Genomic DNA, 24,310 nt, shown 5'->3' with positions numbered 1-24,310 from the left:
TTTTATTTCATAAGGTGCTTGTGTGACCCCATTATATAATGGCTATAAAAAGTTCCTAAATATAGAAAAAAATGCGAAACGTGATGAATGCATTAATTATTATTCAGAGACGGGACAAAGGTTTGTTTTTATAAATCTCTTCGATCAGGTTGACATACGAACGAGTAGATTTTGAAATCGGATGTTCAGCTGGTACACTCATGGCCTTACTCCAAATCATTGACGCTATTACCCCTAATGTTCGTGACATATATAGTAAGACTTGATTAAAATCCATATCTGTCATACCGTAATACTGTAAAAAATAAATCGCATGTTTTCAAGTAGAATAATGAAATTAGTATTTAATAGCTGTTACTTGAAAAATTGGAGCGGCTATTGCAGATTGTTCCGGTACAATGTTTCTCTGTCTATTTCTCATTACCATTATAAATATCCGTGCAATATTCTGCGAAAGCTGCGTTAAGATTTTTTAATATAGTCGTGTGTAGAAATTTTTTTTGCCATTAATATAGCGCATCTTATGTACTTTTACATCAATACTTTGCGGCAAATATTCTCTTGCATAATTCAAAAGAGCTACATATCTGGCATCGGGTATGTCTGATTTTCTAAATCCTATTAATGTTTCATTTCTGCTGATAATAGCAGCTGCGTATTCTCTCAAGATATCATCTTCGTGCCCTGTTCCGAGTCTCATTTGTATTCTATGTTGCAGCACCATATACTATCAAGATAAGACAGAAAAAATGACATAAAAAATTTTGGAAAAGGGAAAACACTGCAAAAAGGATGTAAGATTCAATTTTATTTGTTAATTCCAGTAACCTGACGCATAGTACCGGTCTGAGGCTCATTAGTGTAGGCCAGTGATTTTGCGGCTAATATCAGGTTGACATCGAGATTCAATGCACTCAAAATATGCGCAACATGCGTTGTCGGATTACCTCCATCCTCATCACTGTTGAAAGCGTTTAGATTGTTTTATTCTTCTATCTGTTTTTATGTTATGTACATTGTCACCGGCAATATAGCGTCGCTTTCTAGCGCAAGAGAGCCGCTGTCGCCGCTGCCACCCATGCATAAGCGTCCTCTGCCCTCTGGCTCTAGGGGCTCTAGCTAGAGTCTTAAGATATTGTGAGAGACATGGCGGACATGGCGGCATTCAGCATCACTAGCATCAGCAGAGACAACTGTTGAGGGAGCGATGTAAGAATGTTATCGGCGGTTACTCTTAGATTCCTATAATTTTATCCAATGGCAGTAAGGTTTTAAGAAGAATTATTTAACGCTTACAGAATAACTGTTGTTTCTGCTGACTGCTACAAATGGCTCTTTTGTGCTTTGAGGGTTCGCCATATATGAACAATACCGGCCAGTGCACATAGTTAAAATGGATAAGAAAACAGATTTCTCCGAAACACTGCAGATAAATAGCTAACGCATTTAAGGTTATGTATAGCCTGAGAAAGTCTTCGAGGTGCAGCTTTTTACTTTCAAGGTCTATAATTGTATTATCCAAATGTTTTAACAAAGGGTGAATCCATTCTCCATTATCATCCATAACAAATCTTCCATTATGACTTTTTTGCACTATTAAACCAACTATTTCAGGTAATATTGCCAATAACTCCATACTATCCTCAAATGTATTCTGTAATCAACATTATTGTCAATCGAATAAATACGAAATGACACAGCAGACAACAAATCTTATATATACAAGTAATTAATCGATGCATCACTCACTTCCCAATTTGTGTAACTGCTGCTGATGTCATTTGAAAAAGCTTGTCGGTTGTTAATAGCACCACTGGCCAGAGCAGTGAGAATAATGGAGAATTTTTGCAAAGGTGCAAAAGTATTTGGCACTGCTTGCAATATACTGTTGATTATATTTGCTCGATCGTCCTTGGACCACAGCTCTATTCTTCTTTGACGACGCGATGTCCAGTCGGCCATGAGTGATGTCGTTTGCTCTTCAGTGGGCACATCCCCGGTTAACAGTAACCAAAACATCGCTTCCGGCCTGGGAGAAATTCCTCGACGAGGTAAAACATTGAGTATTTCCGGTATTGAAAACCCTCGAAAGCGAATCTGTTTATGTTTATATCTACATGAGCGTTTTGTTTGTTATTTTATAGAGAAGCCTCGACTGTGTCTCTCTGATGTTCACGATTTCGTACCCCAGCTTTTGCATCGACCTCGGACGTATCTCGCACAATAGCGCTGATATTTTGCAGTCCTTGATAAATACTGTCCACCGTAATATTGCTGATGATTGTTGATCCCTGGAGTCGGCGAAAATTACGGATGAGGTCATGGTGCAGTGGAATTTTTTCACTCAGTGCCTCTTTCAAGTCATTGCTGCTACTAGGTGTTCCTCTTCTTTTTGCACCGTTCACCTTCTCATTGCGTTATTACGCATTAGTCAATGAAACAAAAGCCACGTATCACCTAAAACGTTTTGATAAGTATGATACCTTTGTCGAGAACCGACGATCCTTCAGTCCTTCCTTTTGTTTTGCACAAATATTTAAAATTTCTCTATAACCATTTTTCAATGCCAAATTTTTTATGTTACAAAAGCGCAACATCCGAAGCACATTATCAAGCATTTTCTATTTTGTTCCCAACAATTGGAAAAAACCTTGTTGGACGGAATGTTTGAATGGAAGAATATATGGAAGGCAGCCAAAAGTGGCAATAAAAACTTAAGATGAAATGTATGATTAATTAATACGTATGTGAATTTAGTAGAGAAAGTACTGGGTGAAGTTAGCTGAAACGTCCACGAATTAAATTACCTCGAAATTCGCAGTATGTCGAGAAATGCGCACCACAGTCGGCACAGTCCACAGCCACCACATTGACAATTAAAAAAGAAAAGGTGAGAGGCATAACAATCGAAAATCGCGTTGGCGGAGGAATTTTAATGTTTTTAAGTTGTTGCTTATTACGTTGGGATATATTTTATTTTTGTAGAAAAATTCGTATCTGGAAAACAAGAAATGGTGCGCAACGTGAAGGTTCCGGTTCACGAGGAACAGCCACAGCGAATTCACGTACGAAGTGGAGCTTGCCAGCCAAGAGATAATTTGGGTGTTTCCTGCACTATTCAAAGTAAACCAATTTAACAGGTTGACTACTAGACTGATGTCCGCTAATGTGTTTCGTGGGATAATGATATTTAAATTAGATTTTCCTACTCAACATATTTTTAACTGCTTTGACGTTGTAGGTTGACATAATATTAACCGTCGCGGATTATAAAAATAAACGAGAGAGTGTTGAGCACCGTAGAAGTCGCATTATAAGTTACAACCTATGTAGACAGCGGTAAGATACATATTTCAGGCAGAAACATCTGTTATTAAACGATGGTCAATGGTTGCACTTAGTCAAAAAACAACTATGAAGCTATTACTAAAATAATTAAATATGATTGGTCAATAAAGTGGCACACCTTTTCTAATCGACCAATTATATTGAATATTTCGGTAGCTGCTTCGTAACTCTGCTACTTCTACCGAATGCAATCAATATGGTTGATATGGCCTCAGAGGCAGTCAGAGGTGAAGTGCGAATGGAAGTCATAATGTCCACTATGGTGATCAACCCGTTAAAAGCCCATGTATTTATTCCCAAATTTAACTTTAAAAATCTTATTAGACTCCTGTTAATGAGCAAATATCCATGAACTTTCGACGTAATGGTATTCATGAAAAATTTCTCGATCTCTAATCTCAATCCGTTTATCGATACTTTGTTTTATTTGTCAGCTGGTGACAGACCGGAAGACCCTCGTACAGGCCGGAAGAAGGCGTGTGCGATGCCACCTGACAATATTGGCATTAATGGTCTACCGATGCAATCTACAGATAAAATGCAAGAAATTCCGGAAGAACCGCAGTACGAATTAATTTCTGAGAATTCTATCGCTGATGATAGCATGCCAAAAGTACTTTTACACTCTATTGTTTTTGCAATTTAATATTATTTGAAACATGATTACGGAAACGTTTCTGTCTCTCTTTCCACAGAACGCGCCGAGACGGTTAAAGAAAAAGAAAACGACTCGCAATAAATTAGGAAAGACAGGTTTAACGAATTTAAAATATTAAATCATTTGACACACCTTGAAATTAATTAATAATAATAAAAACATAATTGCAGAAACGGTGATGAATAACATGCGTCTAAAGGGCGCCGGGGATCTATTTTATTCCTCTTCATCGGTATTATTTTAATTGGATAAATTATTTGTTTATTATGAAATTTATGATTTTTTTTTCTTTTTTCGTAGATAATCAGCAGCACGGATAGTACCGTAAAAGAACGCAAAATTCGCCGAAGAAGAGTTCCCGAGTATGAACCAAAAGACACTAAAAATTTGCTTAATCCTGAATTAATTAAAAACGGTGGAGAAATTGTTTATAGTAAAGAGATTATGCCAATCTTTAATTTAGCGAATACTTTCTTTCTAAATCGGTGTTTATATTTTAGAAAAGAAACAACTAGAGCGTAAGGAGAAGGCGAATAAAACGGTGGGTTTCTTAATTAATGAAACGACATGAGTTCCCTAATAAATTGATTATTAATTACACAGTCATTGGAAATTGGCATTAGCAACATTAGAAGACCCAAGCACGATCCAACAAAACCACGAAAGCCCATAATACCACGAGATAATTTAGGATTGTTCTGTCGTCATTTACGTAAGATTCGTGAGGCATTTACAACAGTATATTGGATTTTTCTCAATCTATATTAATGATATTTTTAGTTTAATCTTCTTGAAAGATTAATTGTTAATATTTAAATTTATATCCATGACTTATTTTCAGAGGGTTCCAATGGTAGAGGAATTGGGCACAAACAAAATGCCAATAACAAGGTGACAAGCTCTGAAAAAATTGATGTCAACGAATAAAGTGAAAATAGAAATTAAATAACAATTGGAAGTTGAGCGAGAATTTCGTTTTTCAGATAAAATCGCAGGAAGCCGGTGCAGGAGTCAGACGGAAGGAAACTGATGTCGTACAGGAAATTGAAGAAGTCGTAGAGAAATCGGAAAGCTTGCAGACCGTCAGTAAACTTATAATTCTCATTCTTTACGTCCATTTCCTACTCTCCTACTATCTGTCCTTTTCAAAGTCTCAATTTTTCCATGCGATCTTCGAAACTTGCCACGAAGAACCGTGATTATGATCTTTTTTTATTCGGAGCAACAATTGGTTACAATTCAATTAAACTTTAATGCTTTGCGACTTTTTGATTGATAGGAAATTTCTTGATAAGACAACCGAAAGGAGGGAAAGGAAAGGGGAAAATTGCTTAACACCTTGGGAAACGCTCTACTGAGAAATTTCTTTTTTCATCGATGAAAAATCGATCGAGCGAATATTGTCATTGATATATGATCGAATAAATACATTTTGCTATCGATTATTATTATTATCGTTGTTAGTAATATATTTATATGTGGTCCTTCAGTACAGCGATGGCCTTAAGAATATTCTATTTCTCGCGTAAGAAGCAAATTCATTGGAGAAGTGGTTAGTGTGTAGCAAAAAACTATTGATTTGATAACTCTTATAATAGTACAGCAATGATCTAAAAAGGATCTATTTGCCAATGCCCGGCATTGGCATTATCAAATCCATCGATCCTTGCACCTCGATAACGCAAAGTTTCTGTTCGGCTGGCCCATTGATGCTTATAGTAGCTTTCATATCTGCATTTTTCATTGGACATGGTGGCATATTCATATATGACAAGGTGAAGTTAGACAGGTGATAGTCATACTAAACAGAAACGATTTAAAAATTATACTTTCAGAAGAAAGAGAAGATATCTATTTTCTTTGAAAATCAATGTTCACTTACGGGATTAATGTTACACTTTGTGGGGAAAGAACCTTTCGGTTCTCCATGCTCAGCCATTTTGGTACCATAAATATTATTTGCTAACGCTTTGCAAAGGGGCTGGCTGAACTCAGGTATTGGCGCACCACAATAATCTGCTTTCATTTTCACCTGAAAAAACGATGAACCTTATATTTCTTCCAAATTTCTTTTCGGATTTCTCATACGAGAGATATATAATTAAAATTTATATAATCAGTAATAAGCGTTTAGTTTCCTTTATACACTGAGCTTGCTGTCCTCGGTGATCTCTTGTAAAACAGGAATATTCGTATCAATGTGTCCCAGGGCATTGACGGTCGCCTCGTCAAACTTTGCAAACCACTCGTTCTCTTCGCAGACTACGTCGAATCTACTGAACTTCATATTCTAAAAAAAGTAAAGAAATTCCTAAGGACTGCTTATTAAGTGAAGAAATATGATAATCTGAGATAAGAAGAAGAAAAAAAAAGAAACCTGAGCCTGTATTTGCACGATGCATAGCAAGAACGGCAGTAGAACTTGTAAAAATATAGGATGGATCATTTTTCACACGATTTTCCCGAATCCCCAATTAATACTAAGGATGGAATGGCTTAAATGACCGTATATATAAATATGCGCAGGTACATATGTATGTATACATCACGGAAGTCGTTAGCGTAATTTTTTATTACTCCCTTTTGTTTTAAGAGCTTCAGAAACACATGGGAAGTGAAAAATCACAAGTAAATCAGAACCGGAAATCGCGTGTGCGACGCGAGAGAGTGTGATTCTTCAAAACACTACTCAATGAGATATCTTATAGTGTTTGTGACATTTTATATAATGCTATAATTTTTAATTGGCGATCGTGCAACTCGATAGTAAGCACTAATTTGTTGACAAGACCGAATGAATATCCTTTTTAGCCATATAGATACGTCGATTAACAATATTGTCAAATTAGTGGCGTGCCTCGTTATAACGTCATTCTTCCTACTCGCCTCATTCAATTAAGAAATAAATTGCTATTGCGTCATCTCGATGAAAAATGTGCAATAAATTAGCGTATATACCGAATATAAGTCAATCGTAGTTTCTTTACTTATACTAATTTATATGACTATATAGTTTTGTGGTGCTTTCGGGGGTCAAAGGTCGATAAATCGTTAACTTGCTATATCATTTATTGCTTTCTATTAGGGTAAATTATAATATAAGAGCACACAGATATAATTTTTTAAGTTTTAAGTTTTCTTCTTTTATCAGGCGCATCACTGTAATCGAAAGATCTAAGTTTATTAATCTTGTTCGGATATTACACCTTTAACTTCCATATCCATCAGAATTTCCTTAGTGGGTTTCTTAAGCACTTGCATATTTACTCTCATCTCGCCAACTTTTTGACCATCCAGAAGATTTTCGTCTATTTCACAAGAGTTGAAGTCATAACCGTTCTGCAAACAATTATCATATTGTTATAATTACATATAATGTATCATAAGCAGAAAATATAAATGTGAAACAATTTGCGAATTGGATTAGACCGAACGTGTCTCGACTGATGTCATTTTAATGGGCATATAAACTAAAATTCTTAAGATTTCCAGCACACACACACACACACACACAGCGGCCATATTATACAACATTATTTATTTGGACCACCTGCACAGCCTGTTTTTTTAGAAAATGAAAAGATTTTTTAACGAAATTTGTATTAGGTCGGAATTACAGGGGACGTGGAGTGGCGCGCCTCATTTGGGTAAATATACATATAGTGATAGGAAGTACATAGTGGAACACACGTATGGACTGTCAATCGCGCCATGTTCCTCTCGTTAACCGTCGTGCGGGTCGTGCGTGCGTATATTAGCAATGTACCACTCCACGCGCCGTGTAATACCGACTTTAGACGTCAGTTAGATGACTTCGAGGGAGGAACAAGACGGTATCATTGGTATGGCCTTGAAAGCTGTCATTTGAAGGTTACACCAAGGTTAATTTGAGTCTCTGGAACGGGGGACGTAATTCAAGTGATCCTCGGTCCTCGCGTCGCCTTTGAATAACCTTCCAAGGTCAAACCAGTGGTACTATTTTATACTCTTCTGCATGAAGTCATACAACTCTTGTACAGAGCATTCATTTTGGAATGCTTCGATCTCTAAAAGTTCAAGGAGGCGTTAAGATTTAAGAAATTGACACCTCGTGTAATTAATCAGGGACAATCTGCGCATCGATAAACTGAAACCGTGAAAAAATTATTGATGCTCTTTCGCTGGAAAGAGTATATGCTGTATGAGCCGTGCTTTTAATCGATAAACTGCGATTCTTACCTCTTCGATTGGCAAGGCTTCGGGCATATTGCTACATTCTTTAAGGCCTTGGATCAGGGGATTTTTTTCTATGCTGGTGCTTAATTTGTCAGCTGCTTTCATCACTAAAGAGTCACCAGAGCGAATCTCGTAAGTGAGCTGGACAATTTAAAGAATTTATATAATTTCCAATCAAATTAAGAGCTATTAGTGTCAGTCGTCATAAATTACAATATTAATAATAATAATAAATTTAAATATTTCCTTACCTCAAAATCTTGGTCGTCTGATATCGCATTAACCACCTTAAAATTTTCAATACTAAAAGTGTTCTGCGGACTATTCTCGTGCACAGTCGTCTTCAGCTTCCCAAGATCAAACACGTTAGGATTCCTCGAGGTGATTTTAATTTCTTTCAAATTGAAGTATCGTTTTTCCTGCGACAAAAGTAACATCATTTTAATCCCAGTAGGATTTAAATTGTTAATGTAAATACATTCCTAAGTCGCGTCGCTGCAGTAAATCGTACCAGTCTTAAAATAAACAAAATTTTTAATATTTAAATTAGACTCACTCCGGCATGTGCGAACTCGACATTGCTTAAGGCCGCAAGAGCAAGGAATATGCTCGTTACGAAGATCTTCATGTTTCCAATAATAATTGTGTTAATGCTTTATGATATTTCACGCAAAAACGTAAGAATTTCAGTTGCGAATTCGTCGTTGCTTGAGGAAGGATTATAGCTGCATCAATACACTCTTAGAATTACACATATACGATTATTAGAGGCTTCTTCTATTGAGAAATTTCAAAAGGAATGAATCAGACACGTAGGGAACGATACACTGTATAAGCTTATAATAAAGCGGAACAATAGCTGCGATTAATTGATAAGCCGACCAAATGCAAGCTATAGCAAAATAATATAATAATAAAACAACGTTAATTGTGCTTGATCGTATTGGATAAAAGAACCGCATGAGAAGTTAAAGAATAATATCACATCAGAAGTATTTCTGTAAATTATGTGTGTGAATAAAGCTCTCCCCTCCCCTCTTTCTTCCACACAAACAATCATAATCTACCAACGTAATTTGGAACTGCTTTTTTAATCAGACAAATTATACACTATGCTGTTGGTGAGCTATAATAAGTTCGTAATATTAATGTATCAAGAAGATATTGATACATCCATCATGAAATCTCTATAATTTCTTGCAAAGTAGTTTTCTCTGTTACCCTCAGTTTTTCAAGATATCTGAATGGTACTGGTTGCTTCTGACTCTTTGTATATCTTTCAATTTATATATTTGAAAGATATACAAAAATATTGAAACTCAATCCATTTTTACAGTATAATTGGATCTAAATATATGTTAACATGTTATACAAATGGAGAGCGCATAATTAAACGAACCGGCCCTATTTTTCATATAGCAATGAGAAATATACTTGTAACAACATCAGGATTTATAGGAGAAACGAATGTAGTAAGAGAGAAGGAGGTACATTTGAACATGAGAGGCACTTGAGAATAATTTGATTCTTTTGCAAAATAAATCGCATGGTAAGCCATACATACAAGCTTTTGTCAAGCTGAGGAACATGCTATCTGAATCATTTAACATCTGCCACTTGAGTCACGTGAATTTTATACTTGCGTAAAAAGTATAATTCATTTTATTGCCCACATTTTCAAGTGTACATACGCAGATGGGTTATTGTCAATTTAAAGGAAATGACAGTGCTAAGTGCTATTGCACTCCAAAGCACCAAAATAGAGAGGAGAGTCTCTAGCAGTCTCTAGGGTCTCGACGTAGTCGAGAGACAGCGGAAATGAGCAAGCGTGACTCGCGGCTTAAGTACCTCACAGGCAAAATCTTACCAGCGAGAAAGTCGCTACGCGAGCCAGCCACCTGGCGGCGATGTGCCGAACTATGAGGTGGAAGAGAGACAGTGTGCTAGAGCGAGTCCGAACCGAATTCCACTTAGTTTTTATAATCTGTGTCATTGTGTGTGACACACGCTGAAAAGGGCCTCTGTTGCTTGGTTGCTTCATGTTAAATGACTATAGCTATCCCTAGCTATCCTCCCGTCAATTTCTGCTTACTACATACACTCTTATAAACAGTGTAATTATTAATTTAATAGTTAAATTTTACATTATAATGGTAAATATAAGAAAATCATTATGACACCGGACGCTTTGGCTCTAACATCAAGTGGAGACAACGAAGCCGAGGTTACGGCACTTCGTACCTTCATGGAATGTACTAAAATTTTATCGGATCCATATGACATTAAAAAATGTGCAGAATGGATAAAAACAAACAATTTAGAAAGGGTCGGTATGCACATGCATTATATTATTACGATTTATTTAGTTTAATACAATAATGTGTATACTTATAAAACATTACTTACAATAATTAATTATACAAAGAAATAATTTATTTACAAGAAAGGTTATTATTTGTTACTTACATTGTAGGTTTGTTTACAATTTCCTGATAATCTATTATGTGATGCTGCTAAAGTTTTATTAGATTTAGAGAGCCTTATCTCAAAGAAATTGTATATATTGGGAGATACAACATGTGGTAGCTGTTGCGTGGATGAAATTGCAGCTCAACATATTAATGCTGATGGAATAATACATTTTGGACATGCTTGCCTCAATCCAACAATCAGACTACCAGTCTACCATGTCTTACCAAAAGAAGAAGTCCAAGTGAAGTCTATATGTGAGAAATTTAAATTGTCATTTCCAGATACCACACAAAAAATTTTATTCTTCTATGATGTCTCATATGCGCATGCTGTTGGTAAGAATTAAAGTTTGTGCTACAATATATATATATATATATATATATATATAATTATTTAATTTAATTTGTATATATTTCCAGAGAATTTATACAATTGTTTAAAACCTGTATATTCCAAACTCTCGCTGACAACACTAAATTGTAATTCAAATGTGGAATTTGTCAATACCAGGGTGAATTCTTCATATTCTACATTAGGGAGAAGCTTTGTTTTAGAGAATGGGTATAAAACAGAAGACTACACTGCTGTTTATTGGGGAGAAAGTGGAAAGACAATGACTATTTTGGCATTAGGGATTGTAGTATCCAAATGGTTTTACTTAAGCGATAATAGATTTACAGAGCTTCAAACATTAGACACACCTTGGTTAAGAAGACGTAGATATTTAATAGAAAAATTAAAAGATGCAAAAGTAGTTGGTATAGTTGTAGCTACACTGGGAATTAAAAGTTATCTAAGTGCTATAAATATTATAAAATCAATTTTAAAGGAAAAAAATAAAAAGTCATACATTATTAGTATTGGTAAAATAAATCCAGTAAAGTTAGCTAATTTTCCAGAGGTAATGCTCTTCCCTGTATTTTGTAATTTCAAAAATTATACTTTTTCATCATTACAGCATCAAAGCAATTTTATTTAATCATTTTCAGATTGATGTATTTGTTGTGATTACATGCCCAGAAAATGAAGTGTTTGATTCTAAAGAATTTTTAAAGCCATTAGTAATACCTTACGAAGTCGAACTAGCTTTTAATAGTTCAAGGGAGTACTGTGCACAATACTTTATGGATTTTAGACAGATTTTGCCAGGAGGAGCTAATTATGTTGATTTTAAACCATCAAATGAAGCTGATGTGTCTTTAATCTCTAGTAATTTGAGAAATTGTAAAACTGATGTTTGTGTTGATAAAATGAATGCTTTAGCTTTGCGCCCAGAAGGTATGAATCTCTATATGATCTTATACTATTATAAAAATTAATTCTCTGATTATAAATAATTTTATAGGAACTGTTGCAATTGGAAAAGCGGGAGCAGAATTTTTACAAAGTAGATCATGGAAAGGTGTTGAGCAAAATTTAGGTAAAAACTCTGTAAGTCCTGTAGTAAAAGGACGTATTGGTTTAGCAAGTCATTATGAAAATGAACCATTAACTAAAGATGATTAAATTATATGAGCTGAATAAAAATATACTTTGTAGACATATAAAAATAAAGGCATAATTTTTTATATTGTATATAAGTATAATACCAAATATTTTAACAATATTTAATAATAAGAAATATGTGTGCTTGCTTGTAAATATTTGTTCAAGCATCGCTCAGCCGATCCCAATTGTTTCTTTCATTTCCTTGTAAAATGTGTAACAACTACTGAATATCAATACATGCGAACGTGCGCACATACATATATCTATTGATATAATATTTAAATCTCTATGGATACGGTAACGAAATCAAGTAGCTCCATAGTTTGGATAGTATCACCGCCACCCGGGCGCCATAACTTCGCACAAATCATATCTTTATTTTAACTAAAATGAATGGAAAACAGATAGTGTCATCTTGGGAGGCAGAAGCCTATATACAAGATTTAAAAATATATGAACTAGAGGATGTTGGTTCAGAAAGGTGAATGGAATTATAAAATTATAAATAGATTAGATTAAATTTTGAATAGTTAAGTACTAAAATTTATTTTAACGTTTGCAAATTATTTTAGCTGGCTAGAATTTCATAAACGATTAATTCTGCTTAATCAACAAAGTGTTGTTGAGATAAGTAATTTACAAGAAGAAAATATTAAAGAATGGTTTGTTACTCTAAGGAAAGTAAGTTCCTATTCTTAAAGACTTCTAAGTTATCCAAGTACACATAAATTTGTTCCATTCATCTGAAACTACTCAATCTTTCCACAGATACCTATTTTAATATATGAAGCCATTCAAATTGATGTATGGAAACACAAAGTATTTCCAATCTTGATTGAAATAAATGAAGAATTGAAGAATACTTTCTTGTTATTCAGTGTATTTTATCATGAAAATATTGCAATTTCATTGTTAGAAAATGTTCTGTTCCACTCAGACAGTGTGGAAACGATGGATGATACTGTTCTTGATCTCATTGACTATGCTGTAAAATATATCATATCGATTTTAGATATTAAAAACGTTGAAATACACGAAAGATCAAATTATCCTAAAAGGTACAGAATTATATCTCAATCTTCTAACTATTTATAATATTTAATGTTTACGTAGTTCTTGCATGGATGAAATTTTGGAAAAAAAAAAGGAGCTGGAATTTGACATTGGAATACGTTGTATATCGATCTTACGATATTTAATTGAATTTTCTGATAATTTATCAATATGTGTGCTTTCACGTATGCTGACTACTCATGATGTACCATATTTATTTATACAACTAATTGAGATCCAACCATGGAAAAGAACAAATGAGAATGGTAATAAATTTTGACATATCGTACAAATAAATGCAGTAGTAGAATATTTAATTTGTTTTGTTTAGGGGACAAGATGATTTACAATGCTAAATGGGAAAAATTAAAATCCGATGAAGAAGATACGGTGCCGAAAATTGAGGGACAGGTGTGGTTTGGATTAAGAGAACTTCTTCTGAATCCAAACAATGCGTCTTACTATGAAATAACAGAATTTAGGTTGAATGAATTAATGAAAGTTAGTGTCATTTCTTAATGCGTTCGGTTGTTCAATGATTAACATTACGATATTTAACAGTTACAGAAGTATTTACATGAAACTGTATTAGATCAAATTGCACCTTTAATCGACTTAAAAAGATGGTTGAGTTTCCTAAGTGTATCATCGTCCAGGACAATATCTCAAACAATAAATGTTGAAATAATTCCACAGGTAAATAAAAATTATGTGGGTTAAATTTATTTTTTTGAAAAATCTGTCTTATTTTGTTAGATAAGATCATCAATTTACGATAAGTATCATAAGAAATGGAAAAAATTAGCAAAAATACAGTCAACTCACATTTTTACTAAAGATGTTGCAAGTATAGCAAGTGCAGCACGCATTTTAAGCGACGCTTATGATTTAGATAAAATAGATTGTATTGAACGAAAAAAATGTTTCTTGTGTGAGGAGCCTGCTAAAAATCGCTGTTCAAAGTGCAAAGAAGCATGGTATTGTGGAAGGTGAGAATGATTAAGATGAAAGGCTATTTTTTAAAAAAAGCAATGAAAATTTAAAATTAATTACTTTAGGGAGTGCCAAGTGTTGGACTGGGATTGTCACAAAGACATATGTGTTAAAATAATGCAAACTGTTGGTAAAGAAAGCGAAGTTAAAACGTAATTTCTTATGCTAAAGTATCCTGGTATTAATAATAATACCTGACTTGTATCGAATATTTTATTAAAATGCCTTAATGTACAGAACTTTGCTTAACGTATTCCATTAATACATCCTTTGCAGGTGTGTCTTCTCCAAAATCCTGTAAGAAAATTGAGTTATTTTTAAACAGGTGTCTATATATAATTAATAATCCTACGTTTATTTTCATAAATTCAGAAAGGCAGAATTTCTGCATAAAATTATTTTATTTACGGGTTCTTCTCAGAAGAGGGAGCCAAAGTATCATCATATTATTAAAATGCTGGTTTAAAACCTTAATATATTAAAAAATTATCATACCTTAACAACTACGCAAGAGCATCCAACAACTTTACGTGCTTTTCCAGCTGTGTCGATTTTGCAAAGGCCTGCCCATTCTCCTAATTTTTTGTTGTTATCTACCTTGATCAATGGAATTTGATGTTCATTGCACAAGGCCTGAACCAATTTTTTGTACATTGGTTCATCACAATTATCAGCTAGAATACAAAGCATAGCTTGTCTCCTAAAGCATCAAATAAAAGTATTACAAACAATAATAAAATAATTTGATAGTAAAACAGATACAAAGAATAACGTATTAGAAATTATATTAAGAGAAAGGGGCTCTTACTTATCTAAAGCTTTGGCTGACTCGTGAAGACCATGGACCACACCATCATGAATAAGTGCAATCTTCAAAACCTCCTGCAAGGCTGTATTTACGTCCATCTGTCCCCCTGCAGACATCGCAGCGGGAACATCGTCGCTGTTAAAAGAAAAACCGATTTATATGTTTTGACGTACCATCACAACAAAGATTGGTTAAACAATTAACATTAGGTTATTTCAAAATATTATTTATTCGTTGAAAAGTAGTGGGGGGGAATTGAAAAGGTAGACGACTATGAATTTCGAAGCAAATTGAAAATTTGTCTATCAGAAAAGTTGGTTACTTGTGATATAAATTAAAAGAATATAATGTTTTTAAAAAAGCCATCTAACCATACTTACGTTTCCACGTCAGACATTCTTCTGGTGAAATGGGAGGCTGAAATAATCAGAAAACATTAGTAATTATGTTTTGGAGACGAAATTTTAAAGCATTTTTGAATTGAATCAATGACGATTGCATTGTAATTTATCGATTTCGTTCACACTATCGTGAAACGTGTTCACATTTACCTTTTCTTAAAGGGGAAAGAGAAATGGCGTCTCTCGGAGCATGTGGCTCGGCTCTTTCAACGGAGCGCCTGATTGGTCTATCATTTTCATACAACTGAGCCCTCTTTAATCGATAAAATAGTACATAGTAGAATTATGATGATAATGTAGAGCCTTGATTTATCGACCATGCCTCATACACATATACATATAACACACACACGCGCGCGCTTTTAAAGAGACTGACTAAAAAGCTCGAGATCGAAGTTGACAAAGAGTGAAGCTGAGCACTTACTTAAGACGAAGATTTAAATTTGGCCAAAGCAATGAAGGATATTTTTTTATCCATTTCATGCACTCAATCTGACCGTACAGCCATGTATACCTATACGCTTTTAGCTTACGATTGCAAAATAGGATAGCGAGTTGCGGGGCTAAAGGGGTGGAAAATGTCCAAAAAGTCAGCCCAATAACGTCGATATTTGGAAGATCCCGTTGAACAAATCAAAAGGGGACTGCTACTATAATGTTAGAAAATATTTAACAAACTTCCTCCTTTATTTATGTTTTTTTTACAATGTTCAAAAACTCTTAGCAATTATTCCATTAAAGGGAAATACTCGTTTACAAAATATGCATATATATATATATATATATAGTAAATGTACAATGGCAATGAGTTACAACAGAGATACATTTAATTTCATATTTACATTCGCTTACATACTGGAATTTTTTTTTCATTCATTAAATTATACACACTATATACTATACCGGCTGACCGGTTAATTATTGCCAATTATACAAATGCGGATGCTATGTCTAATTATAGGGAAAGGGAGTTTTCTGATGTTTCGAAATATAACCCTTAAGTTATCGAGGACTAAAAATTATTTAATTAGACATTTATTCCTATTGGTAGAACAATTGACCGATTTTCTTTTATCGATCAGACCTGGCAAATGAATTCTTCTCAGATCAATATGGAAACTTGAATTTAACAATGGTTAATCATTAATAGCTTGTTCCTTAAAAGTTAGGTTTGAAGAAATATTGTACAAACATTTCTTTACCATATAATTAAAACCATCCTAATTGGTAGGATTGACAATAATTAACGAGCCCCACCTGATATTTACTAATACATATATACTACACTTGTTCTTTAAAATGCCAACTGCAAGAGAATTATAAGAGAATGTCGCTAGTCGTGGAAAGAATCTGTAATCGACATACATATTATGATTGTCCAGCGTTACGCGTTTATTACAAGCTTTAACTTATAGGCAAAAATAATTGGCAAGAATTTGGTCGTGAAGATGTATGTATAGAAAAGTATGTGCATGTTAATATAATAGCGGTAAAAAATTCACTGTTCCAACGATAAAAATGTTGCTTTTTCGTTTTGCCAAAAGTTTCCTGTATGCGAAACCAGAAGAAATATCCTCGATAGAAAATGAGAATATGTACTCGTCCCCTTTATATACATATAGTGTACTTACACCCGAGGACATTATATATATGCGCTATCGCACATGACAGCTGGATCGGTACATTTTGCACTTCCGGTTTCTTTCAATCCTCGCAGAACATTTAAGAAAACATTTGAGATGTGGCAAAACTCTCTCTCTCTCTCTCTCTCTCTCTCTCTCTGCAGATATCCGTGTTATAATTTATGTAGGCGGAGAATAACGGTGATAAGGCCAGCAATAATGTGGCGGGGGTGGTGGGGGTGGAGCTATTGGGACCACCGGATGTTGGCTCACGGAGGGCCTAGTTTGGTAGAGATGGTGGGGATGATGACTATGATGCGGATGACAATTGGACCCGTTGCCGCTGCAGCCGCCGCCGCCGCCGCCGCCGCCGCCGCCACTGACACTTCCTCTGCTGGTCGACGTCGATGGGTCCAAGGTGACTCCTGCTTGAGCCTGACACGCCATCATCAATCCATGGAAATCAAACTTGTAAGCGTATCGCTTTCCGTGCACCTTTGTCATTATGTTCTTGTCGTAATAATATCTGCAGCCCCCCGAAAAAAGAGAAATGGTATAACGGAGAAAAGGGATTAAATGGAGAACGATAAACAATAAGTCATTAACACATTCCAACGTGTAAAATTGATTGAGCTACAACGTTTCTGACACTGTACATATATATAGTAAGTTTTATATGGGAAGGGAAACGAAGAGAATATATACATATATGTATTCTGTGCATGCAGTATTATATATAGAGAGAGGATGAATTATTAAATGTATACATAAATATATATATAATTTTACCGGAGGGCTCTGGAAAGTTTGTCGTAATTCATGTTGGGTTTGCTCTTGCGTTCGCCCCATCTGCGCGCAACTTCGTCAGGATCGGTGAGTTTGAACTCCCCGTTGGAGCCCTCCCACGCTATGCAGGAGGAGTTGGCTGAATCTGAGAGTAGCTCCAGCAGGAACTGCCAGAGTTGTACTTGTCCGCCTCCGACCGCCCCGGAGCCACTGGTACCAGCTGTTGATCCAATCAGCGAGCAAGTCCGTTGAAGGAGGCTGAACCTCTCTGCGCACAAAATAAACACGCATGCACCAAATTCTCTCCTGTGTGTGTGTGTGTGTGTGTGTGCGTGTGTGTGTGTGTGCGTGTGTGTGTGTGTGCGTGTGTGCGTGTGTGAATATACAGCAACTCGAAACGAGAGTCCGATACCACGAGTCCGTGTCGAAAGAGAAAAAAGCAGAATAAAGAACGTAATCAGTATTCGTCTCTCATAAATCGTATAGCGTAATGGCATCTCTTCGGGAAATCATCTCACCCCCTTCCTCCTCCACCCCTTTATTTCCTTGAGGATCGAGGCGCCACGTGCGTCTCGCCTCTCTCAAATAAAAAAGCCGCAAGGCCTACCAGAACATAAGAGGCAAAAGTATCCCGACCAAAGGTCCTCGCAACATCCGTAAATTATCATCAGCATTTAACATAATTCTACAGAACAGCTGTTGACGTGAAAAGAGAATAGTAGTCGAACTTTCATGATAATCGAACACCGAAGAGGAGAAACATTGATTATATGCAACGATCCATAAGTTATAATTGTAAAAACAAGTATAAATTAAATAAATGTCCAAAACATATAGAAAACGATATCTATGTTTAGAATTCAGATGTATATTATACAGATTCTATCACCTAAACTGCATTCAATCATTTATTTCTATATCTTTAAGAGGCAACAATGTTTTGGACTTTGTCTTTTTATTTGCACTTAAAAAGATTTCGTGCAAAAATTAATGTCACAAAGTGATAAATTAAATCCTATGCCCTTTTTACATATAGCCATTAAATATTTTCTCGAAATATTTAATAATATATCTGTACTAAGTTTCTGAGGTGCGAAATTTGATGATATTGCGAAAAAGTGACATTTGTTGCGTCTTTTTGTATTTCCACCTTTTCGCGTTCTCGAATTAGAAAGAAATTCTTATGGCTTTTTATTAGCGCAGCAAGAATCTTTATCTCTCCGTCCAATTTAGGCCACCTATGAAGTGTCAAGCTTATCTTTCCCAATTAGGGAACAATTTGTTGAGAAGAAATTCGAGTTTTGCTACATATAAAAAACATGGTGCCCGCGTAACATATATTAACATGAAAGAAATTGTTATAAAGTATGGATTTTGCCAACATATAGCTACAAGAAAGTAATACAATTGTATCATGTGCAATTGTTTATAATTATTGTAGAGAGAAAACGTTTCGGATATTGAAAGATGAAAAAATCGTAGAAATTACTTAAAGTGAACAAGATACGTGGACCTCCCTGTATATGTACAGCAAAGTTTGTCACTCAAAACGCCTTAGAGTATAGGAGGAGATCGAGAGACGTATATTTCCACAACTATAAGAGATGTTAAAAGTTTTGCGTACGACCTTTTCGGATGCAAATATAGTAAAAGGTCTTCAAAATGTCGCATACAAAATTACACGAGGAATACACGTATTTTCATATCTACATGCTCTGGGATGTTTCAAGTGATAGATCATGAATATAAAAGAATTGTACACGCAGTTTTTAGATAACTGCTTCTATACCCCGCTTGTTTATTTATTTATTTATTTTTTTTTTTTTTTTTTTTTTTCACGAAACGCGCGTATTCGTTCGATTGACGCAACCGGTGTTAAGTTTGAATTAGTATTAAGCGGTAGTGCATGGTTGTTGGTGTTGGAAACGGTGAGAGGAATAGCGCCGAAAATAAGACAGTTTTCTGTTATATTCTAGCTTTGAGTTTGCCGCTGGCCGGCGCGGCTTCTTTAATGGGAGGTCTTAAGTCTATTCGAGATGAAAATCTGGCCGATGTCACTATCTCTTCTGAGGAAAGCAGCGGGGACCGTGGAGGAGCGTCGAGGACCTCCCAGGTGCACGGGGGTCGATCCTCGTCGACCACCTTCGATCACCCTCGATCGCCATCCAACCTTTTCTCTCAACTTTCGCATATTGCCTCGATCCCCTCTATTATAATAATCTAATCGACTCCCGCAAGGCGGATTAAAAAATCACCGGTTCACAGCACACACACACACACACACATACACACGCAGTCGTTAAATAGCGTTATTTATTATCGTCCCTGTGCGAGTGCCATTGGCACTGCTGCAGGCTTAAAGAAATTCCTAGAGGCTTTTCGACGTTTACTCCAACGCAAGGACCAACTGGTATAAAAGGTGTAGTGCAACCTGCTGCTTTAATTGCATGGTTTTGTAACCTTACTCTATGTATAAGGCTTGAACAATATGTGGCGTTAAAAAGTAGCGAGTGGAATACCGTTGTAAAGAATAGCAGCCGCCGAAGGATGCAATCTGGTATCCTGCTGAAGGTGAAGTGGATGCGTCTGAATCCTCCACATTACGCGTGTCACATCTAGTTAATCCCAAACCCTCACCTTCCCATCACCTGCAGATTCATCGTCATTGCTCCGATTGCGAGAAATCACGTAAAATCCTCCAAACTGCATAGATCACACGCTGCACTATTTAAATATCTATATATAGCAGGCAGACAATTTACACCGGCACTACGTAGTCCTGCTTTCGACGCGTGATATTCTTTTACAAATCTAACTGCACGACAAAATGCCAAAGTTTCTCGAAGCGAGTAGGTGGAATATCATTGAGGAAATTATCACACTGTTGATGATGCCAAAGGAAGATTGTTTTCTTTTGGTATATATATTTTTAGCAGAGAATAATAGATTATATGATTAGAATAACGAGGAGAACAGGATCTTCGCTAACATAACGTCGAGGAATTGATTGCAGCTTGCGCAGCTATTGCAGAGATGACAAGAAAAGGATAATAAATTGATGGAAAAGTATGGATTAGAGGAGAGGGGGTTAGCGGAGATGTCCGATGCGAATGCGAATGGAGGAAAGGACTCGCGATCGAGTTGGGCTGGACAGACAGAGAGTAACTGAAGAACCTTTGCTTCTGCTGATATCAGCCCTTATTCGCCCCACTCCACCACCCTGTACCACCCTGCACCACCCACCGACCTCTCGCGCCCAGGGATGAAAATCCCCAAACGCACTTGTACTCGCCCCCTCCCCCTTCTCCTCTCCTTTTCGCACATTCGCCATCTTCCACCCCCTCTTTACTTCCGTTTCAAGAATTTCACCCGCGGCGAGAGTCTCCGCCGTCTCGCGCGCGGAAAACGCAAGCAAAATAGCAATGGTGCAGCGCTTCACAACTCCTAATATAAATATATATCAATGATCGCACGGCAACTATATATTTATACCATTAAACCAGGCTGTCATTTAACAAACAATATTCTACAGTGGATTAACGATCGAACAATGTCCGAGGCTTGAATGTATATATATATATATATATATATATATATATATATATATATAAAACAGGACGAGTCTATACGCTGCGCGTAATAGGAAATAATAAAGGGACCTATATCAAAGCACGGCAGCACGCGTGACGAGTGTGGGATAGATCGATGGTTGCATATGGGAATGGAAAAAAATCGAGGCGAGAGTCGATGGAATGGTCGGTGAGGGGTGAAAATTATCGGTCTATGGAAGGAAGATCCCAGGGATGTTTCTTGCTCATCAAGAAAACAATATAACCGCGCCCCGTGGCGAGCTTACCGCTTTGGATCCTTCAGGGGTTGCTAGAGGGGTCGTTGGAAGGGATGGCGAGAGGTGGGGGTTTAGCGAGAAGGATCGTCGAGGTTGGAGAGGGTGCAAGGCCGTAACCCCTCGAAGCTACCTCGCCTCGCCTCGCTCAACCTCGCACACCACCCTAAACACTCGATGGTTTATTCATGAGGACTCTCTCACCGCGATAACACTGATTCGTTTAATAAACGGCTGCCGACACCTACAACCTTATTCAAACTGACGATATATCTCCGAGGCTTACTCTGCCGAGACTCCCTTCCTCTCCTACCTCTCTCTCTCTCTCTCTCTCTCTCCTCTTTTTCTCTCTTTTCGATCCCTCGTACTACATGTATATTTTCACACATTGCACTTTATTATACCTTTTCTCTCTCTCTCCCTCCTATTTCAAAATAATATATTATATATATATATATATATATATATTTTGTAGCGAACGTTCCCATTCGCCGCCATTTCATAACCTGAAACATCTGAAAATGGCGGCCGAGAGAATATTTAAATACTATATTGCATTTCTGGAGCAATTTATTAAAAAGTTGATGGTTGTAGGTTTCGTTATATATATATACATATGTAGAAACGCGCCACGAGGAAACAAACAAAGTATTTATCGATGAAAATTTATTAGAGCGTCTATTTGGGAGAAAGGGAGAAAGAAACTATTATCGCGTTGCGATATCTACTTTTCCACCGGACCGCGTTTATCTTTAATAGACTCGTTAAGGTCTTAGATAAGGTCAGAGGGCGCGAGACTGGACTAGAGCTACCTCTGGGGAACTGTTAGCCTTTTCCGGTCACTCCAATCCAAGCCCGGACCCCTATTAACCCCCTGAGCTCTCAACGCCAACCTCCCAGTCATTCAGATTTATCGCTCAAACTCTCTAAATAAACTTTATTCAATTCCTTTCCACGCGTCCACCCTATGGCAAATATTACAAAAACTATTGTTTCCAGCAATGGGTTAATTGTATAGAACTTGGCAAAAAAGTATTTTTTACGTATAGAATTAATTTTATTTACAGGGTGAAGTTATTATAGAATTAAAAATTTTTTATTCCTTAAAAGGTATATATACTTGAGGATGTGGAAAATAATATGGCAGAATCATGTGGACCGGTAAAATCTTTTGGATTATTCTCTCTCTATTATATTGGCGTAGCGTACACTGCATGTGCTTCCAATACTTTTACACCCATTTTTCGAGCCGGCTGGAAAGCCAATTATACCAGTCTTTGGCCGATTTATTATTAATTGCAATTCTGTATTTAAATTACTTTCTTTGCCAAAGTATGCAGGATTTTTTCATTAATTTATATTTCTCCTTTGTTTCAAATTATCCTTACATTTTAGTCTTTATCTTTTCGGAAATTCCGCATGTATATAGCCATGTAGAAATGCACACACACACACACAAATGTTATATATAATAAATACTATATTATGCTAAAGAATAGCATTTACTGCTATATACATTTATGCTTGCCACTCTTTATTTCCTCCTGATTCGCTATGCATGCATGTATATAGCTATTCGATGGAACTTTCTTTAATAAACTTGAAAAAGTTGACAAATCGATTAAATTCGTCGTATACCTATATACATAGAATATTTCCTGGAAGTGTCGAGTACACAGAGCTCAGACCCCCTCCCCCCCCCCCCCCCCCCCAATTCGAAAGGACTCCAAGGAATCTGGGAATTCTTAAAAAGGTGTGACATGAAACGTCGTACCGCAGCTAAAGGAAAGAAGGTCGACGATTCGTGGAAGTTAGTTTGTCATATACGCGACTATTTATCCGCACTCACCATTCACTTTCTCCTCCTGTAACAGATCCGTTGTGTGTACTCCGGTAGCTTGTAACCGGAAGTAGCCGAGATGTCGTGCCAAAATTCGCCCGTCGGGTATTCGCTGCCAATCCTCCAAGGACAGTTTCAACAACTCTTTACCGGTTTTCGGCAGACTATCCGATTCTGGCACTGGATTAATGGAAAATGCACGGCTGCACCAGGATAACCACGAATTTACGTGACTCGCATTCCACTCGGATGGATCTACCAAGGATTAATTTTGTGCGTGTAATAATCGAGCGTGGAACGTATTGAATAGATTATATTATAAATATAAGATCGTAAAGAAATTTTACCTGACGGAACCATTACGGGCTCTGAATCCTCTCGGTTAAACGCCTCCCTGGCGATTTTCACGCGCACTTCCGGCGTAGAAGGACTCCTCGACCACTCGTCGGTTTCCGTATCCGTCGTATCGATCGATGACAACGAGGAAACACTCGGTAAGGTATTCAACATCCCATCAGAGAACTCGGAACTTGATCGATTTTCGATAGGACATTTATTCATTCTCAGTGCTTCCTGCAGAAAGTCCAAACTTTCGTCTTCCTTCGAAGAAACGTTACAATAATTACGAATAAAGGCACCCTTCGCTTCCTCTTTCTCCGCTGGATTCCTCGATCCATCCAAGTAAACACCGTAGTTGCATTGTACGCTACACCCACCGTTTTCCAATTGTCCGATTCGCGAGAGACTTTTGCCCGACACTTTCGTTTGGCGAAGATCATCAG

At 36.5% G+C, this 24,310-nt stretch overlaps 8 protein-coding genes across 14 annotated transcripts; 3 read left to right on the top strand and 5 right to left on the bottom strand.

The window, feature by feature from the left end:
• Nucleotides 1-103: 103 nt before the first annotated feature.
• Nucleotides 104-2,417, bottom strand: LOC136778578 (citrate synthase, mitochondrial-like; the record flags this gene model as incomplete). The annotated part of the gene is made up of 7 exons (XM_066735535.1): nucleotides 104-295; nucleotides 359-457; nucleotides 530-727; nucleotides 829-961; nucleotides 1,443-1,654; nucleotides 1,750-2,097; nucleotides 2,187-2,417. Coding segments are annotated over 7 exons (1,413 nt in total), but the record flags the coding sequence as incomplete, so codon positions are not given.
• LOC136778281 (uncharacterized) lies at nucleotides 732-5,401 on the top strand. Of its 6 annotated transcripts, none has more exons than XM_066734988.1 (13): nucleotides 732-1,725; nucleotides 1,809-2,051; nucleotides 2,145-2,890; nucleotides 2,986-3,123; nucleotides 3,783-3,961; nucleotides 4,044-4,101; nucleotides 4,177-4,238; nucleotides 4,307-4,421; nucleotides 4,507-4,547; nucleotides 4,610-4,718; nucleotides 4,848-4,897; nucleotides 4,990-5,088; nucleotides 5,286-5,401. In XM_066734988.1, exons 4-13 carry the CDS (start codon nucleotides 3,012-3,014, stop codon nucleotides 5,295-5,297), a joined length of 837 nt encoding a protein of 278 aa, XP_066591085.1. In that variant the 5' UTR covers nucleotides 732-1,725; nucleotides 1,809-2,051; nucleotides 2,145-2,890; nucleotides 2,986-3,011; the 3' UTR covers nucleotides 5,298-5,401. The 6 variants fall into 6 exon arrangements, with proteins under 6 accessions (XP_066591085.1, XP_066591084.1, XP_066591082.1 ...); XM_066734987.1 differs by having other exon boundaries at nucleotides 732-1,209; nucleotides 1,299-1,725; nucleotides 4,990-5,341; XM_066734985.1 differs by having other exon boundaries at nucleotides 732-1,501; nucleotides 1,615-1,725; nucleotides 4,990-5,341.
• Nucleotides 5,402-5,432: 31 nt separating this feature from the next.
• Nucleotides 5,433-6,522, bottom strand: LOC136778283 (uncharacterized). The gene is made up of 4 exons (XM_066734990.1): nucleotides 6,384-6,522; nucleotides 6,153-6,296; nucleotides 5,889-6,038; nucleotides 5,433-5,807 (listed from the first exon to the last, which is right to left on the bottom strand). The coding sequence occupies exons 1-4, from the start codon at nucleotides 6,450-6,452 to the stop codon at nucleotides 5,628-5,630; spliced, it is 543 nt and encodes a 180-aa protein (XP_066591087.1). The 5' UTR covers nucleotides 6,453-6,522; the 3' UTR covers nucleotides 5,433-5,627.
• Nucleotides 6,523-7,057: 535 nt separating this feature from the next.
• On the bottom strand, nucleotides 7,058-8,936 carry LOC136778474 (uncharacterized). The gene is made up of 4 exons (XM_066735327.1): nucleotides 8,778-8,936; nucleotides 8,473-8,640; nucleotides 8,225-8,362; nucleotides 7,058-7,345 (listed from the first exon to the last, which is right to left on the bottom strand). Exons 1-4 carry the CDS (start codon nucleotides 8,847-8,849, stop codon nucleotides 7,190-7,192), a joined length of 534 nt encoding a protein of 177 aa, XP_066591424.1. The 5' UTR covers nucleotides 8,850-8,936; the 3' UTR covers nucleotides 7,058-7,189.
• A 1,258-nt stretch (nucleotides 8,937-10,194) lies between these two features.
• On the top strand, nucleotides 10,195-12,345 carry Dph2 (Diphthamide biosynthesis 2). Its single transcript, XM_066734850.1, has 5 exons — nucleotides 10,195-10,547; nucleotides 10,695-11,028; nucleotides 11,113-11,594; nucleotides 11,683-11,971; nucleotides 12,039-12,345. The coding sequence occupies exons 1-5, from the start codon at nucleotides 10,395-10,397 to the stop codon at nucleotides 12,197-12,199; spliced, it is 1,419 nt and encodes a 472-aa protein (XP_066590947.1). The 5' UTR covers nucleotides 10,195-10,394; the 3' UTR covers nucleotides 12,200-12,345.
• Nucleotides 12,346-12,521: 176 nt separating this feature from the next.
• On the top strand, nucleotides 12,522-14,401 carry Zmynd10 (zinc finger MYND-type containing 10). 2 transcript variants are annotated; one of them, XM_066734852.1, is made up of 8 exons: nucleotides 12,522-12,662; nucleotides 12,754-12,862; nucleotides 12,950-13,239; nucleotides 13,295-13,500; nucleotides 13,566-13,735; nucleotides 13,802-13,930; nucleotides 13,991-14,223; nucleotides 14,293-14,401. In XM_066734852.1, the coding sequence occupies exons 1-8, from the start codon at nucleotides 12,571-12,573 to the stop codon at nucleotides 14,381-14,383; spliced, it is 1,320 nt and encodes a 439-aa protein (XP_066590949.1). In that variant the 5' UTR covers nucleotides 12,522-12,570; the 3' UTR covers nucleotides 14,384-14,401. The 2 variants fall into 2 exon arrangements, with proteins under 2 accessions (XP_066590949.1, XP_066590948.1); XM_066734851.1 differs by having other exon boundaries at nucleotides 13,796-13,930.
• A 25-nt stretch (nucleotides 14,402-14,426) lies between these two features.
• On the bottom strand, nucleotides 14,427-15,663 carry RpS12 (ribosomal protein S12). Its single transcript, XM_066734853.1, has 5 exons — nucleotides 15,587-15,663; nucleotides 15,416-15,452; nucleotides 15,036-15,170; nucleotides 14,723-14,927; nucleotides 14,427-14,522 (listed from the first exon to the last, which is right to left on the bottom strand). Exons 2-5 carry the CDS (start codon nucleotides 15,430-15,432, stop codon nucleotides 14,454-14,456), a joined length of 426 nt encoding a protein of 141 aa, XP_066590950.1. The 5' UTR covers nucleotides 15,433-15,452; nucleotides 15,587-15,663; the 3' UTR covers nucleotides 14,427-14,453.
• Nucleotides 15,664-17,238: 1,575 nt separating this feature from the next.
• On the bottom strand, nucleotides 17,239-24,166 carry LOC136778492 (DNA-binding protein D-ETS-6-like). Its single transcript, XM_066735358.1, has 4 exons — nucleotides 23,876-24,166; nucleotides 23,538-23,783; nucleotides 17,848-18,112; nucleotides 17,239-17,584 (listed from the first exon to the last, which is right to left on the bottom strand). Exons 1-4 carry the CDS (start codon nucleotides 24,087-24,089, stop codon nucleotides 17,239-17,241), a joined length of 1,071 nt encoding a protein of 356 aa, XP_066591455.1. The 5' UTR covers nucleotides 24,090-24,166.
• Between the last annotated feature and the right edge of the window lie 144 nt (nucleotides 24,167-24,310).

This window comes from Prorops nasuta, unplaced genomic scaffold, assembly GCF_024137725.1.
Source record: "Prorops nasuta isolate Cenicafe-Biocafe unplaced genomic scaffold, Cenicafe_Pnas_1.2 PNAS00014, whole genome shotgun sequence".
Classification (NCBI taxonomy): domain Eukaryota; kingdom Metazoa; phylum Arthropoda; class Insecta; order Hymenoptera; family Bethylidae; genus Prorops; species Prorops nasuta.
The sequence above is the reverse complement of the archived record's forward strand: the minus strand, read 5'-3'. Positions and strand labels throughout refer to the sequence as shown.